At 35.9% G+C, this 12,403-nt stretch overlaps 1 protein-coding gene across 8 annotated transcripts; it reads right to left on the reverse strand.

The window, feature by feature from the left end:
* Positions 1 to 1,367: 1,367 nt before the first annotated feature.
* LOC149193008 (putative UPF0481 protein At3g02645) lies at positions 1,368 to 5,930 on the reverse strand. 8 transcript variants are annotated; one of them, XM_089404755.1, is made up of 3 exons: positions 4,297 to 5,930; positions 4,059 to 4,114; positions 1,368 to 1,438 (listed from the first exon to the last, which is right to left on the reverse strand). In XM_089404755.1, exons 1-2 carry the CDS (start codon positions 5,762 to 5,764, stop codon positions 4,095 to 4,097), a joined length of 1,488 nt encoding a protein of 495 aa, XP_089260881.1. In that variant the 5' UTR covers positions 5,765 to 5,930; the 3' UTR covers positions 1,368 to 1,438; positions 4,059 to 4,094. The 8 variants fall into 8 exon arrangements, 7 of the variants coding, with proteins under 7 accessions (XP_089260881.1, XP_089260876.1, XP_089260877.1 ...); XR_016254403.1 differs by lacking the exon at positions 1,368 to 1,438 and adding exons at positions 2,542 to 2,678; positions 2,781 to 3,006 and having other exon boundaries at positions 4,059 to 5,930; XM_089404753.1 differs by lacking the exon at positions 1,368 to 1,438 and adding an exon at positions 2,794 to 3,000.
* Between the last annotated feature and the right edge of the window lie 6,473 nt (positions 5,931 to 12,403).

Consider the following 12,403-nt stretch of genomic DNA (forward strand, 5'->3'; position numbering starts at 1 on the left):
TTCTTATCTATGTTAAAAAAAATGATTAAATACAATTTCAATATTTTAATTAAAAAAAAATCGTTATTAGAAACCCTTCTAATTTCTTATCTAGGTTAAAAAAATAGATACCTTCCGGATCCTCTCAAGAAAACCTAAAAAATAAATCATATCAAGATTAAATGCAATTTCAAAAAAACAAATACCTTCCATATCCTCTCAGGAAAGCCTTAAAAAATGAATCATAAGAAGATTAAATACAATTAAAAAAAAAACTTCCAAGTCCTTTGAGAAAAACCTAAAAAATAAATCATAACAAGATTAAATGGAATTTCAAAAAATATAAATACCTTCCCGGTCCTCTCAGGAAAGCCTTAAAAAAATGAATCATAACCAAATTAAATGCAATTTCAATATTTTAATAAAGAAAAGATTCGTTATTAGAAAGGCTTCTAATTTGTTAAAAAAACCCTTCTAATTTCTTATCCATGTTAAAAAAATCCTTTGTGACAGTACTAATGTGTGAAGGCCTTTAAAAAAATCCTTTGTGACAGTACTAATGTGTGAAGGCCTTTAAAACATTATCCCCGAGAGTAAAAGGCACAAAAGGAATGGAGATATGTGTGCAGGCCTTCTAAAGCATTACCCTCGAGAGCCAGAGGCACCAAGGGATGGAGAGCTCAACATCTAATAGTTCCCAAGCAGATAAAGTTTAGATTCATCATCTAGTGTAATGGATAAGGAAGAGGTTATTCAGTATTGGGTGACCTGTTCCACTGTACTGTTCGAAGAATTGCATTTGATTCTTGAGCCCAGCAGGTCGTATCAGCCCACTTTCTGTTTTTATTTTTTTTTACCCACTTTAATTTTAGAAGAATTGAGTTTGATTCGTAAGCCAGTCAGTTATCTGGATCTATTTTCTGTTTTTTTTTTTCCTTACCCGTGAGTTTTTACCCATTTTTTTTATATCGACTTGAATTCCAATTTCGCATATTGATGGCCGAACCTTACCGTACCGTATTGCTGAATTTCTGAATTATTCAGCCACATTCGTATGCGTTCTGGTAGTAACTCAACAATCCACGTGATCCAATGTGAAACATTTGAAATCGTTGTTCTGCGAGAAGAAAAAGAATGCAAAAATTGGCAATCACTTGCCATAACTATTCATCCAATGTTGAAATCGTCTGATAACAAGAGATTGATGACCAGAGAGTAGTCAAAGATTGGTCCAAACTGCCAACGAACTCTCATTGTCTGAAATACCCCATGTAAAATAGCTGTGAGGGAAAATCACAGGTAGAAAATGCAAAAACCACTGAATGCTCAAGGAATTAGGAATTGTTTCAAGACCATTTCCAACGGTGAACAAAAAACAGAGAACATACCCTGCATTGCATTGTGATGTCCATTATGAATCCTTTGCCGTTTTCCTGGGCTCCCGCTCCACACTCTTACCCTGCAACCATTCAAACTAAAGAGTGTTTTTGTAATAAGCAAAGGAGAGGCGGTATACTGCAGGGTTGATTTTGAATTTGAAACTTTAACGCGAACTGTGGCAGGGTTGTCAAGTACATTGAAAAGACACACGGCGGCATGGTTCTCAACGGCAAACTTTCCGGGAGTTTTCAAGTTTGGCAGGAGATGGGTCTCTCTGTTTATCTAAACGGTCGTCGACAAACCAAACGAACCTGCAATCGAGATAAGCTCGGCGGGTATGGTGGATGCGCTGGAGAATTAAATCATCAGAGTGCTAGATTAGAGAGCCAGGATCGGCCAAAGGTATCAGGCGTGGTTGGTATTCAGCCGGAATTCGGTTCTTCTCAGCTCGGGAAAGCTCTGAGGGAAACCTGGCTACCGTCGGATCCAGATAGCCTCTTAAACTTGGAGCAAGCAACAAGACTGGATTTCAGATTTGGGATTGGTCAAACAAAATATTCACAGAAAATGGCAGATTGACTATTCCTTCAGGCAGGGAGGCAAATGATGATCTCCCACACAGCTATATACGTCTTGAGAGCGACTTCACCCACAGCTCCAAACCACACGACTCTTCCTCTAATATTCAACGGGTGTTCTAGATCTTAGCAGTCGCAGATCTCTGTGTAACAAATGACGGAAGATCTGCAAACTCAACGGAGGTTCTACTTGCAAATCACTTTACGTCTCCACACACCAGTATAAATAATACAAACAATTTCACACACGATTTCACACACACTATATATTTTACAAAGCAGTACAGCTCAAGAATTTCTTATTTGAATCAGGCATACCATGTTAGAAATCTCAAGAGTGTTAGAAATCTCAAGAGATGAACAGAGAGATTGTATAATTAACACAAATCACATTATAATTTTATTTATCACAATATTTAAATATATATAGGATATAACACACTCGACACATCTGGATCATAATTACAACTCATTACATAGGAATCAATAACTTCTAGATTAACCCTTAAAGACTCACAATAAAAACTATACATGACGTGGAAATATTACTTCCAACAAAATCCATAAAAACAACACATACACATGACTTGAAAACATTACTTCCAACAAAAACTATATATTCTTAGTTCAATGACTTATTGTCCAGAGCCACTTCCCAACGCTGGTAGTTCTTCCTTCAGCCACTCACCACCGCTAGGGTTTTTCATTATTAGGGTCTTTCATTCCCACCACTGTTAATGCCTATCATCAAAATCAATAAAAATATATAATTAAAGAAGAAGAAAATCTACCTCGGCTAAAAAAAATTACATAAATGTACACTGAAGAAAAAAAACTACTCGCCTGGCCACGGCCTCTGGTCTTGACTCATTCAGCATGGTGCATTTGCCCTTCTTAACTTATATTCTCGAATTTCACTGGTTATCCTATTCTCTTTAGTGGAGACGGAATTTCACTGATTATCCTACTCTCTTTAGTGGAGACATGAACGTGGTGTCGTCCTAGCAACCTTCGACAAACATTATTATCACTTGAAACCTGAATTCTAACTTGTCCAGTAAACCTGCGTCTTGAAATCGGAATCCCAACATGTAGGGGAAGAGAAATGTCAATCGAAGAGAATAGAAGCGACCACTTAACATGTGGCAAAAATATAATTATTTTATTTTATTTTATATTTTTAGGTTTGAAATTAACACTGATTCAATATCTTTTATTTTAAATCAAATATAATCTATCCATTTAATTATAAATCAAAATTCTCTAACCCCAATTTGAATATATTAGAATTACCAATAGATTATCTAATTTGAAAAACATTATTATTAGAGAAGAAGCATTGAACTCCTCATTTATTTAAAATAAAAATTATTATAAAAATTAATTAATTCATCTAAGATTTGTCGAGATATAAAAAATGATTTTTAATAAAAAATAGAAATTTCGTTGTAATATCTTTTAATTAAATTGATAAAAAAAACTAATTCATTTGAGATCTGTTACTATTTCAAAAAAATATGAAGACGTTTATTTCATTAAAAATTTGTTATTTTTATTCTTATTTTAATTTCAGCTTTAATTTTTTTTAAATGAATTATCTGGACGAAATTTTTACATTTTCACACACACTGACTGCCTTTCCATCGATGAACTAACATAGAAATGGACATGGAGAAACATAAACAAAATAAAAATTTATACATAAAAAAATTTCTAATTTTTATACCATGGGAATTGCTAAAATTTCTCTTTTAAATCTACAAGAATTTTAAGCTCAGGATTCTTGCTCAAACTAAGGATAAGAATACTCGTGAATGTAATGTTCAGATAAAGCCACAAGACACAGAATGGAGGACAAATACCAGCAAAAACGAGAAAGTTCAGTATTCACTTTGTGAGGTAGCCCTTATAATCTGATTCTACAATAAAGTTAAAGGTTACTTTTATCACTCGAAGATTTCGGATAAGAATGCCCGTCAACAGTGATATTCATATCATGCCACAACACACAGAATGGAGGACAATCAAGCAAGAATCTTACAAAGAGCATTAGAATTTATAAGTGGCAGTTTTCAACATTGTAAACGCAATTGGTCCACGAGCAACATTCTGGGGGCGTACCTCTAGTCTTGCAGCTTGGCTACCCACTTCTTGCAATCATACACAGAACAGAAAGCCTGCAAACAAGTGAACACTAAAAGTATAACTGCAGCTACCAGAGATAGGAATTGCCACGACCCGAATATATGTTCTTTGACGAACCCCACCACTGCAACATTCCATTTTCTATTATAATATCTATTTACATCCTCTATAACATTGTCCAGATATCCGACCTTCGTCAGACGAACGCACTTACCCATGCTGTTCCACAAGCTCGCAACCTCCCCGTCGCTTTGGAGGTGGTTGCAGATAATTCCACTTTGTCTCAACAATCTCACATCCGCTGCGCTGTCGATCATTCCGTTCATGAAATCAGTATATCGTGTGAAAACCATCGCACCTGGCGCAGCCGAAGCTTCGAAAGCCACTAGATTTCTCAGGATTATCTCTGTGTTGTTGTCCAACTTTACTTTTGGAAGGTAAAGCGTGGCAGTCTTCCCATCAAAACGTACTGAGGTGAGATCGCCGTCGGTTGGAGCGAATTTGAGCCCTGCAGAGTATAAATCGACCACAGATGGTATGCTCAATTCGTCTCTTGTGGGAGGTATGATCTTGACGGATGCTTCATCCCCTTCCCCTTCCCCTTCCCCTTTTCCTTTCTCCTCCTCATCATTTTTGTTGGCATCTTTATTGACCAGAAGAGCAAAAGGTCCCTTTAATGCACTCAGAATAGGTAGGTTCCCAAGAGAGGAAAGAAGACGTAAGGGCAACTTCATCACGACCTGCACAGCCCTCCGGCTGATCGCTCTCCGAGTCAAGTTCGTGAAAAATCGAACGGGACCAATGTTGAGAGAGGAGACAGCATTCCCCAACAAACTGAAGGCTCCTGTAAAGGTTGACTTGTCCTCTGGAACACTCTCTTCCTTTTCTTCCTCTTTCGGAGTATTTGAGTTTTGATTGTTGGAAACAGGAACGATAGCGTAGTACAGGACCTCCAGTATGTGGCCTCTCTCATTTGTACGGATCTTCGAATCATCGGGCAGCTTGAAGATGAAAGGCGAAAATTCTTCGCAAACGAGCCTCAGCAGCTTGCGGAGTCTCTCCTCTGCTTTGGTTTCAGAACCCAACTGCAATTCCAAAAGCTTTTGCAATAGAAATAGCGGCAATTGATTTTCAAGCATCATCAGGTCTCTGACAATGGAATTGTGGGCAGCACTGGTGCCACTCGGATCTAGGACTCGTCCAAGCTGCTTGACGTCTGCGTCCGAGTTTTCATCGGCGTGTCTGACGTAAAACTGCAGACACTCGAGAAGGAAGACTGCGTCGAGAGCCATGAGCCACGCCAAGGTTTCTTCCTTGTAGTCGAGGAACTTGTGGTAGCTGCTCCGGATTCGCCATTCGTGCTTCTTAAACTCCTCCACAACCGCTGACTCAAACTTGAGTCCGCTGATCCTTTTTTGAAATCTGCGAGCAGCTGCAAGTTTGTAGCGCTCCATGTCATAGAGCTCAGATCTCCAGTGATGATAGGGGCCGATGGAAATGCACTGAGGAGTGTATGCTTCAGGCTTCACCGCCAATAACTCTTTGGGCACATTATAGACAGACATAGACATACATAGTTCTTTCACTTCTTCCTCTTCTTCTTGTACATCAAAACTTCCTTTGATTTGAATAACCCAACCATTCTCATCGATCCTCAATTGAACATCAGTTGTGGACTCCATGTTTCTTAGTCGGAGGCAAACACTCTCACAATAAACAAAGGAGAACTGCGGAGCCTTCTCTGGTTAATGAATACACAGACCAGACCGGAGGAAACAGAAACTAAAAACTTTCCTTATTTCCTTCTTTTGAAACAGACCTTATAGCATATTATCCATAACCCCACAGGGTCCTTATACGGTGCCTTTGTCGACAATATCTTTCTAATGAGTGAGAGCGAGATTATGATCGAAGTGTGCACGTGGGGACTGCAACGAGAAATGCCAACCATGCACGCAACTAGTAGGTGGCTTCTTTGATAGTTGTAAACTATTTGTCATTGTCATTCATTTCGTCCGTGTGCCACAGCCTAGGAGGACCACTCCTTGGTAAAGCTTTCATCTTACGCGACCAAGAATGTTACCGTCATCGAATATGATTTTAATCACGAGCCATAATCAATTATAATCATTAGATATAATTTATTTAGAGTTAAATATGAATTAGAAATAATTAAAGTGATGGATAGTAAATTACGTAAGCGTGATCGTCTTTTATAGTCCATTATATGTTAAATTTAATATAAAAAATCAAATTATTTAGTTATAATTAAATATATTCCATTATGATTTATTAATTTCCGTATTTTTTTATAAGGGAAAATTTATTATAATTTAATTGTGAAATTAAGAACGGGATAGGTATTATTGGCTGCTATCCACAAATGTAGTTGTCAAATTAAGAGTAAGATAGACATCATTGGTTGTTATCAATAAATGTAGATTGACTCATCATTATTATAAAATGCAAATCACACCACTTGAAATTATGTATTGGTAGTTCATAAGAAAATAAGATTTCAATCCTCCCATATGCTTTTCAGTTTTGGGTCATGAAGATAAACTCTTAACCAAAATCCTTATTAATAGCTACACATAAACAAGATAACCAAATTAATAAATATAATTAATATAAAATAAAACCATTTGTAGATTTCAACCACATTTACTAATAAATTATCATAATTCTTAAATCTTTAATCTTAATTTTTGAGTGAGAATCTTATATAAATAATATTTTTATAATATTGGAATATATAATAAATTTAATGCAAATAAATTATGTGCCCGTCATTAAAATTCTAGTATTTTATTTTATTTTGGATCGGTTTTATAACAAAAGCAAAGGTAAATTTTATTGCGAACCATATGAATATGAACTATGTTAATAAAAGATATAATATTTATAATATTATTTAAATCAAAGTTATTTTTAGTATAAATTAAAATTTTAAATTAATATTTAAAATGTGGTTTAATAGTTAAGTAGAGTTTAGTGTTTACAAGTTTTATGATATAATTTCCATTGAAACTATGTAACTTAAAAATTATTCTAAATAGTATTTATTCCATTGAAAAAATATTAAATTAAATTTTACATAATTTATAATTAAAATTTGAAATTTAAAAATTATTTTTTTACTTATTTAAAAATGACGATGACATTTCGAAATTGTAGCTATTGATAATTTTATTAAATTAAATTTTACAAAATTAGAAATTTAAAAATTATTCTTTTACTCATTTAAAAATGACACAAGAACATTTTAGATGACATTCAGAAATTGTAGCTAATGATAATTTTATTAAATTAAATTTTACATAATTTTAAATTTAAAAATCATTCTTTTACTCATTTAAAAATGACACATCACCATTTTAGATGACATTCAGAAATGGTAGCTAATGATTCTTTTACCCATCGCTGATTGACACATTTTATTACATTATTGAAAAAATCATAATTCGCGACTGATTTTAGTTTAGGCCCGAGGGACGATTCATGCAGTTCCCTATCTCACATTATTTCGCATATTTAATTCAAGGAAAACGTGCCATGGTTAAGCTGTAAAATAACTGGGTATTTTAGACAGAAAAGTTGCCATGGTTAAGCTATAAAACAACTTGATATTTTAGACCTTGCATGAAAATTGACCTTAATTCATATATTAATATAGAAGGGAAATGAACTTCAATTTCCTTCTTCACTGAAGGACAAATATTGAATTATTTATTTAGCATAACTTTGGCTCCTCGCTTTATAATAATTTATACGCAGCTCGTGCTTGTAATAATCTACGCGCGACTTGTGTTTTCACTATCCATGGGGAGCCGTTTTATATTTTTGTAAATCAATTTTCATCAACCATATAGCCACTCAATCTAAAATATAGATTAAATTATTTGGTAGAGCTTTGGATTCTCCCTCTCCACTATTTTGTATGGTATGACTAAGGCTTTTATTATAAACAATTATCAGGTTGTATTATCAATAAAATTGTATCACTTGGAATTTTGTTAGCAACCATTATGGTGTTTATCATGTTGTGTTATCAATAAAATTGTATCACTTGGACTTTTGTTATCCACAATTATCGTGTTCTGTTAGTGTTAGAATAGTGGGTGGCTGTTGTTCTTGAGTGGTGTAATGCCTGCCGTGGAAACTGTTGTGGTTGCTTAGTGCGGAGGCTTGAATATTGTTTTATGTGTTAAAAGAAGTCGTGTGACGAAGAGCTTGTGTAGATCGACTGACGTGTGGAGATTGTCATCTTGTTGGTTCTATGTTGGATGACTGGTTGTTGTTTTTGGTGAGAATATTTTGAAGAAATGAAACAACTAACTATGACAACACAAAAAGATGAAGGAACGAAATCTCTCTTAAAAGAAAAGGATGACAAGAATTAGTATGGTTCGTTTTATGAATCTAATATTATTTTAAGTGTGCAGATATTGACAGTATTGAAGAAATTGTAGGCATTAAGGACAAGTATAAGTCCCAAGAACCAACACCAATGTTGAATACAAATAATGTTAGCATGCAATCAAGATCAAGAAAGAGGAGATTAAGAGTTCAAGTATTCCGCCTTTGGCACAGAAAACATAAAAGGGAGAAGCTCCACCACTATCTTATGGCTAGAAAGGTGAAGATGAAAGTGCACCAACAAATGAACAAGCATGGACCCTTTAGCAAGAAGGAAAAAATGAAAGCCATGTTATCAAGTTATTTTTGCATGCACTGTTGTAAGCCTAGTTGAGGCTGAGACCAACATGCAAGTTAACGTTTAGGTCATGATTAAGAGGAGGTGCTAGAGTATTAATTATGATGCCGACAAACCCTATTCATATCACGACAAGATTAGCATTAGTCGGCAGGGTAATCAATAATCGGTAAGAGTTAGTAGAGATCACTATTGATTCTTCGGATTTGGCATGTATAAATAATGATGCTTGGTAATGAAATAATTAAGCTCTCTTGAAGATTCTCCCAGTTCTGTTAGTTATTGATATATTGTAAATTTCACTGTTACAATATAATATATTTCCATGTGCAAGTTATTGATATTGTAGAAAATTAATATAGTATTGGGATTATATAGTTTGTTACTTTGACCATAATTATATGAATATTTCATTTTTTATTTTAATCATATTTATATTTAACCCAATCATATTTATATTTAATCAATAGAATCTTTCGCTGTGAAATTTTTATATTTAAGTATATCTAATTAGTATTAGAAAGGAAAAGAGGTAGATTTGACATACATAACCATATATAAATAGTAGTAACCCACATCGTACCAATATTGGCTAAGTAATAGGTTGTATGTGCAAAATGTTTTGGATTTTTTCTTAGTTTATGTAAATTATAGGACTTTATTATATAGATAACTTATTAATACATACATTTATAAATAGGAATAAAAAGGTGGCATAGCCCAAAAAACACCCAAAATCCATGTCTTTTTCTCTATGCACATTGAAACCCTAGTTACTCATACTAAAACCTTAATCTAATAAAAAACATTCAAGGTTAATATTTTCCAATCATAGCTTCAATCAATTCTAAACAATTCCCCTTCCTAGTTTGAGAAAGAGTTTTGTGAATAGCCATCATATGCTCATATCAAAGACACCACATTGAATGCAAATTCAAATGAATAGGAAGATGTTACATTTGCACTTTCCAAGCCCATCATCACAACAAGTATAGAATTGGTCTAGTTTTGAAAAAGAAAGTCTCATTTTTCATTACATACTACTCCAACCAATCTAGCTCTAGAGTGCTAGGTTCCTTCATCTTCTTCTACTTCATTTTCACATGAAATCCCCAAATGAAAACATTTTCATTGAGTTGGCCACATGAAGGATTAGTATTTTTATCTTCATCCTTGTGATCATTCTGAATAACATAATCATTATTTAGATAGACATTCTCATCATAATAATCTTTGTAATGTTCCAAACTAGGAAAAATAGTGCCTCGCAAAGTAAACAACAAAAACAACACCATGAAATTAAATCAGACTATCAGACCACAAAATTGGCAACCAAATTGACTGTCTACTCATTTTATTAAATGGGAAGAGGCTTACAAAAAGTTGTTGGAATGTGTGCACCCGAGCTTGCTCTAAGCAAGCTAGTAAAAGCCCAAAGTGAGTAATGGAACACCCTCCTCAAGTATGTTGGTAATATGGTCGAAGAGTTGCGTTGTTACTACCGAGAAAGGTGTTGTTGCCTTAAATGATCTATTGTTAGAGCCTTCCCTACTGTTAAGAAAATTATGGGAAAAATTAATCCCAGCCTCTACACAAGAAACCCAAGATAAACCATAAAGGAATTTGGCAGCTGTTGACTTGGGGAATTTTGCCCCAAATTTCTCTTAGCTCCTCTAACTGTTGGATGAGTTGGGACCCATGTTTCACCCCTAATACTTGCTTATAAAATTCTATAAAATTAGGAGCATACTCCTTGTCGAAAATCAAGAAAAACCCAAAAAGTTTTTCTCTTGGTTTCAACCTTCAAAAATTGACCCTTCACAACTTGGCCCTCCTCCAAATACAAATTTTGTTGCTGTGACTGATCCTGTCAATATTTGCACTCCCAACTCTAACAATCCTCCTCAAACAGCCCTCCAAATGATCTCCCAGCTCCCTAGCTCCAAAATCCCCAAGATAATGTTGCCCCAACAAATTTCACTCCAATGGTTGCGCAGTCCCTACGCGGTTGTTACTCTCCCTGTTATGTGATGCTATTACTCTCACTGCTCTGCGTTACTGCTACTCTCCCTGGTGCTGGAACTCAACCTCCTTGTTGCTATTTTCCAGCTTTTGTAACTCGACTCTCCTGCAGTTGTAACTTGGCCTCCTACTATTACTTCCCCTACTGCTGGAACCCAACTACAATTGTTGTAACTCATTTCCCTACTGTTGGAACTTGACTATACTTGTTGTAACTTGTCTCCTTGTTGCTTCTACAAATTGAGATGAAGAAGAATTCCCTCATAGGGTTGGCACTTGAATTCCATCGAAGCAAGGGTTGAGATCTCCACTCGGAGACACTCGTGTGCCAAACAACACAGTAACCTGGCTAAGCAGCTTGAGCAACTAAGATTGAGTTCAATATGTCAAAAGATATGATATTAAATTGAGGAGATATACCTTCCTTATATAGATTTCGTGAAATACTTTTCCCTCCATTTTCCCTCCATCGTGGGTCCCTCACCTAACCATTGATTTCCCTTCTATTCAAAGCAAACTAGGGAATGTGTATTCCACTAGTATGGGTGGCCCCCACATATACTTAACCACATCAAATTAAATTCTACTAAGTCTGGCCTCCTAATAAAATCAAATGGGCCCCCATCACCTCCAAAATTGACACCAAAATGTAGAAATTAATACTACTCCAAAATAATTTAGGAAGGTACATGACAGTCCTCCCCTCACAAATGTTGCTTGTCCCCAAGCAACTTCAGTGTTGGATTCAAGTAGCTGCTCCCCCTACCAAGTAGCATTCTCAACCAGTAAGCTCCTCCAATGCACCGAAATTCGCTTGTCCTCAAGCAATGCCTGAATTAGCATCCTCTCTAATTGTTGCTCCCCACTATCACTGCAACATGTGCCAAGGTCCCATATGTGCCACTGAATCGTCTCTAACCTCAGCATTCTCCCGATATGAAATAATCCTTCAATACAAGGATCCCAGGCCATCCTATCCAATGACAAGCTCCCCTTGCTCCACTCACTATCCTGCCCAGTGTTAATACCAAAAGTCCCCTGCTCCATCAATGACTCGCTAAAGCCCAATGGAAGATCTATATGATCTCCCCTTGCAGTGGTCAGCGAATCCCTAATGGTTATTGAGTTTTGAAGAGTTGTGATGCCCCAATTCCCTGTTATTCCCATACTGGTGCCACTATGCTGACTTTGCGCTACTCTGACTATGTCATACTCCCCATCATGTACAAACAATATCCTCCTCTCTTGGAACTCGATGGTGGAATATTGAAAGACATGAGACACATTCTTCTTAGGAATCTCCATGGCACCAAGGCCTACCCATCCAAATCTAACTCCGAACCCGTGCAACAACAAAGAATGTCTGCCTCATCATATGATGAAACCCTCTATGAACCCCCATGTGTCATTCCAAGAGAGAAATACATCACCCTTCTACGACTTTGCTCATCACGAGAGATCTATCGATCAAGTGAATCTTTGCATCCCATAGCTAGACCTGTTGTGGCTTAACCCTGACAACTGATGGAATCCATTTGGCCCTCATCTCTAGTTGATGTATACCACCCATATAGAGGCTCCA

The sequence above is a fragment of the Pinus tabuliformis genome, chromosome 2_2, assembly GCF_031772625.1.
Source record: "Pinus tabuliformis cultivar Carrire ecotype Pingquan chromosome 2_2, CPIR1, whole genome shotgun sequence".
Lineage (NCBI taxonomy): Eukaryota > Viridiplantae > Streptophyta > Pinopsida > Pinales > Pinaceae > Pinus > Pinus tabuliformis.

Excerpts from the sequence above, each read along its gene's own strand:
- LOC149193008 (XM_089404750.1), bottom strand. The coding sequence starts at position 5,764 with ATGGAGTCCACAACTGATGTTCAATTGAGGATCGATGAGAATGGTTGG.